General features: G+C 45.9%; 1 protein-coding gene and 1 non-coding gene across 2 annotated transcripts; one reads left to right on the forward strand and one right to left on the reverse strand.

Annotated features, from left to right (window-relative positions):
* Positions 1-2,397: 2,397 nt before the first annotated feature.
* LOC106744259 (EF-hand calcium-binding domain-containing protein 1-like) lies at positions 2,398-3,518 on the reverse strand. Its single transcript, XM_014618880.1, has 5 exons — positions 3,392-3,518; positions 3,128-3,288; positions 2,972-3,052; positions 2,686-2,796; positions 2,398-2,586 (listed from the first exon to the last, which is right to left on the reverse strand). Exons 1-5 carry the CDS (start codon positions 3,516-3,518, stop codon positions 2,398-2,400), a joined length of 669 nt encoding a protein of 222 aa, XP_014474366.1.
* Positions 3,519-3,830: 312 nt separating this feature from the next.
* On the forward strand, positions 3,831-3,904 carry Trnai-aau. The gene has a single exon. It is a non-coding gene; the product is annotated as a tRNA-Ile (tRNA).
* The last annotated feature ends 715 nt before the right edge of the window (positions 3,905-4,619 follow it).

The following is a 4,619-nucleotide window of genomic DNA, read 5'->3' on the forward strand; positions in this document are numbered from 1 at the left end:
ACACCGCGCCGATATACACCGCGACCACAATTTCTCTCTACGTAACCAAATATAGCAACAACCACGCCAGTCGAGACATCACTTTCAGTTTTCGGTCTCGATAAAGCCCTCTTCTCTTCTCCTCTTTCTCTCAACACTCTGTGCATCTCTTCGAAAGAGATTCCACGCGGAACTCGTAGCCAAAAATTGCTCTCTCCGCAACCAAATATAGCAAGAACGATGCCAATCGAGACGTCACTTTCAGTTTTCACTCTGAATACACGGAGCAAAGGTCGCTTTTCTTCTCTTTCTCTCCACTCCGTGTGCTTTCTCAAAAGGGATTCAAGAGGGCGATTTTTGTCCAAATTTCGTTCTCTACGCAAGCAAATATACATCGAGGCCAGCCGAGATATCATTATCAGTTTTCGCTCCTAGTCTACGCTTCTTTTCTCTCTCCCCCTCTCTCCTCACTCGGTGCACCTCTTGAAAAGGGGTTGATCGTTGCCAAAAATCAGATCGGCTGGATGCGCCCAGCCCGCCCTCCGCTCGTCCACGCGCACACGTACGCGCCACACGCACGTGAATGTTTCGTCGACACGCCGCGGGCATGTTTTCTCAGCTGGTGCCCCTAACTCTCGGCGATCCCCCGCGCCAGCCTCCCATCGTTGTTCCCCGCGTCACCCCCGCGAGCAGATCTCGGGAGATCCTTTCAGGACACGGTCGGCTACCCACAAAGGATCAGGCCTTTCATACGCACGTTATTATACTCTTTACACAATATCGTTCCAGCCCCCCACCATCGCCGGGTAGAGCAGGCTCGGGGGGCCGGGGAAGAAATACGCGTTGCCATGCGCCTTGGTACTGTATACCTATACCTACGCCCACGCATTGTAAACCGGGGCCATAGACAGTGAGATACGTCGGCCGAGCCGACGAAAGCCCCGAGATTTTCTCGTTTAATTTGTTGTTATAGCTGCTTGAGACGCGGATCGGGCCATTCGTCCGTCCGCGGGATGCCCCTCAAACATTCATTATATTTTCTTTCTCCTTCTTCCTTTCTTTCCTTTTCTCCGTAACACGTACGCGTGTACGACCGTCGCTCGCTCGCGAGGTTCGCGCGCGTGGGGTTGCGCCGACGACGGCCCGTCTCCGCGCTCTCTCGGCAAGAAGGTCTATATTTGTTCCGCATCCCGAGCGGTCTCTATTAATCGAGAGCGGATCGCAACAGCAGGTGCACCAGATCTCGCCGAATCCCGCCGATATTTTCGCTTTCCTCGCCTATTAGATCCTATCGCGTCGAATCTTACGACATTCCGCGCTCGTTGTATAACTAATAACGGACGGCCGCGGGATCGATACATCACGAGGACGTTGAGTAACACGCGGATATTACCGGCCGGGTCGTTCGCGTTTGATCACAGTAATAAGATTTATGGCGATCTCGCGCACGGCCGGTCGAACGATCGATTGAATCCGACCGGCGGACGATCGTATCGCGGACGCGCGGTACTGATGCGATTAGGATGCGGCATTATCGCGCTCCATTAGCGATTGTTTGCGCAGGAAACGAACGAGTCAATTGCCGTCGTTCGGTGAATCGTGAAAGCTGCGCGAGCGAGCGTGAGCGCAACCTCCGTCCGTCTTCTCGAAAACTTGCCGAAGCGTTTCCTCCTCCGGAACGCGAAGGGGGGAGAATCTTTTCCGTCTGATTGGCCGCGTTTTTGCCTGCACCGGGATGCACTTTTGGTTTCTCCTTACCTCAGGGACAGCGGCCCTTGACGCGACTCGAACGATTGCGGCGGTTGTATTTATCGCGACGGATTATCTCCGAGAGAGAGAAGCTCGACAATACGTGTGACTCGTGACCGGCGTTGTTAAATACACAAATTACACAGACGGCGACTCCCGTGAAAGGAGAGGATTAGAGTACCCGTAATAAGAATAAGGCCACCGTCGCTGTGGCCGCCATGTTTGAGTTCGAACCGGAAGTTCACAGCCATAATACCTGAAATGTTCAGATACTATTAAAATAGGTGCAAAGCGAAATAAATCGATAATTAAGCATAATATGAAACACACATGCACGCACACTCACTTTTCTTTTGACACATTTCGTAGACTTCGTAGATGGCAGATCTTTCTGTTGTCACTCAGCTGATAGTTTTGTAGTTGTTGTTCAGCAAGAAACATAAGTCGACGCAAGTCTAGTTATATCATCACTTGTTGTTATTATGTGCTTGTTTCACATTTGGTAAGAAAAAGGATAATAGATGATATAACTACACTTGCGTCGCCTTTGGCCTCTTGCTGGGAAGCAACCCTTGACACATCCCGACCGGAAGCTGATCCAAACATAGCGGAGCCAATCGGAAATCAGATACAGTGGGCATATTCTTATTATAGATACTCTGGAGGGAATCAAAATTGTCCGAGGCGATCTGTGAACGTGTTGAGGAACGCCCATCTCGCTTCCCTAGATGGAAATACTGGTCCCATACACTCCAGCAACAGTGGATTTCTTTCTTTTATGGTCGTGTGAAATTCTTCCTCGGTTATTCCACCGTCGCGATCCACGTCGATCTTCCTCATCATTAAATCAATTAAATCCTATAACGCGATCGTTCATCAATATTATTTCTACGTCAAGTTCGCGCGTCTTGTTTCCTTAAAATCCGAATTTTTACATCATTCAAATGTTTACTTCACCTTCACGCCTTCATCGGGATCCTCGTCTGTCTGTAGTTTGATTAGACAACCTCGCATTGACGGGAATATATGTTCCTTCTTCAATTTGTGGGCGTGCATAAAATCGTAGACCTGCTTCTCGCAAAAGGGATTAATTGACGGCTATTTCTAACGATTATTTTTAATTAAGTTTGAACTTTTTCTATCTTCCGGATGATTTGAACTTTGGAGACAAGTTGAAAGAAGATGAAGACATCCAAAAGAACAGAATAATTAGCCAAATTAGTCACGGAAGCCTGAAAATTACGGTATATGTGAGATGTATCCTCTCATCCAAAGTGCCACGAAGAATTATGGATAGTCCTTCGACCCACTGCTCCAGATTAATCTGCATACCCATATTGTCGCAGTTAATTATTACGGAAATGATAGTTGTCAGAAAAATCGCACTAATCGCTTATACCTGCAGGACATTCTTCTTGTCTAACGCGGAGAAAAGTCTGTCGATGAATAAGTGTCGGATGTTTTCGGTGTAATCGAAAGCAGAATGAAAAATGTCTCTAAATACCGCTCTCGTTATAGGACCCAAGGTTTGCGTTATTTTTCTATGTATAATGGCTAACGCTACGGTGAAATTAATTGGCGTTAAGTTCGAACGGGGATATAGAAACGTTACATCGTATCTCTCAGTGAAAAAATTAACAAGAGTTTTACTCCGCTAGATAACCTTCGACCTCCCTCAAGTTGAAGTGAGTCCTCCGCACTAGTTTCTTGAATAAAGCATGGTTTTTTCTTCTGAAGACAATCTCCGGTAATGACCTGCTTAGCGTGTCAATGGGCAACTCGGTTGGCATTTTAATCTTGTTAATTTATTGCGTGTTCGTGAATGTGTTATTTAATTAATTTTCATGATCAAAAATGTGTCAATGTCACTAAGACAAATAGTAAACTCTCGATTTGCATTATCAGCTCACTTCGCGTGGCCATCTCTATAGATCTCAATCGAATATTGGGTATTTGGACGGATATATTATTTTATTATCTGCACGCTAGATTATTTTTATTTATTTTTATGTGATTACTGTTTTCATTTTTATTTCTTTCAATGTAAATAAATATGTCAAGGCTCTGCTTGAAGTGGTTAAAATCTCACCAACCTACCGACAGGCCCATTAGCTCAGTTGGTTAGAGCGTCGTGCTAATAACGCGAAGGTCGCGGGTTCGATCCCCTCATGGGCCATGTTTTTTTTTTTCTAATTCATTTTATTTCTCCCGATAATATCTAAAATAACTAAACATAAATTTAGAAAAATTTAAATGTTCACGCGAATAACTGAAATAATATTTTTCTCCTGCGTCGCTTATCTGTTCAGAGGAGTGCGAAAGTTCGATAATCTCTTATTAGCGCTCAAAATAGAGATCAAAAGATTACCCAGACATTTTTCAACGATATTTCGTACGTATGCGTTATCATAAAGTATAAAAAATATTGCAATTTTTCATTGGCCGTATGTATACCTACCTTCTCGGGACGTTCTCATCAGTTCCGTAATAGAAGCTCAAAGCGGCCAGCTGTCAGTTCTCCGTGTCCTAAAATCCACGGCACAGCGTGGATACCTGAACTGGTTTTGTCGCCTCGGAGGCGCGTAACGCACAAAGGTTTATCGTAAAAGATACGCGTGTCTTATGTGGAAAGCTGCCACGAAACGTCCGGCAATATAAAGGCAGTAAAAAAGCCTAGCTGGTTCTCACGTGGCCGTCCCAAAGACAGAATACGAGAGAAAGAGAAAGAGAGAGGCACCGGACGAGATAGGGCCATCTATCCGAGGAACGTGAGCGAGACGGCGAACGAATTTCGACGCGATAACCGATGAGTCGTGAACGCTCGGCACGAATTCGTTTCACGGAAGCCGTTCGACCGGCATAAAAGACGACGATAAAGCCGCGCCTAAGTA

Source organism: Dinoponera quadriceps, unplaced genomic scaffold, assembly GCF_001313825.1.
Source record: "Dinoponera quadriceps isolate SergipeBrazil2010 unplaced genomic scaffold, ASM131382v1 scaffold707, whole genome shotgun sequence".
Lineage (NCBI taxonomy): Eukaryota > Metazoa > Arthropoda > Insecta > Hymenoptera > Formicidae > Dinoponera > Dinoponera quadriceps.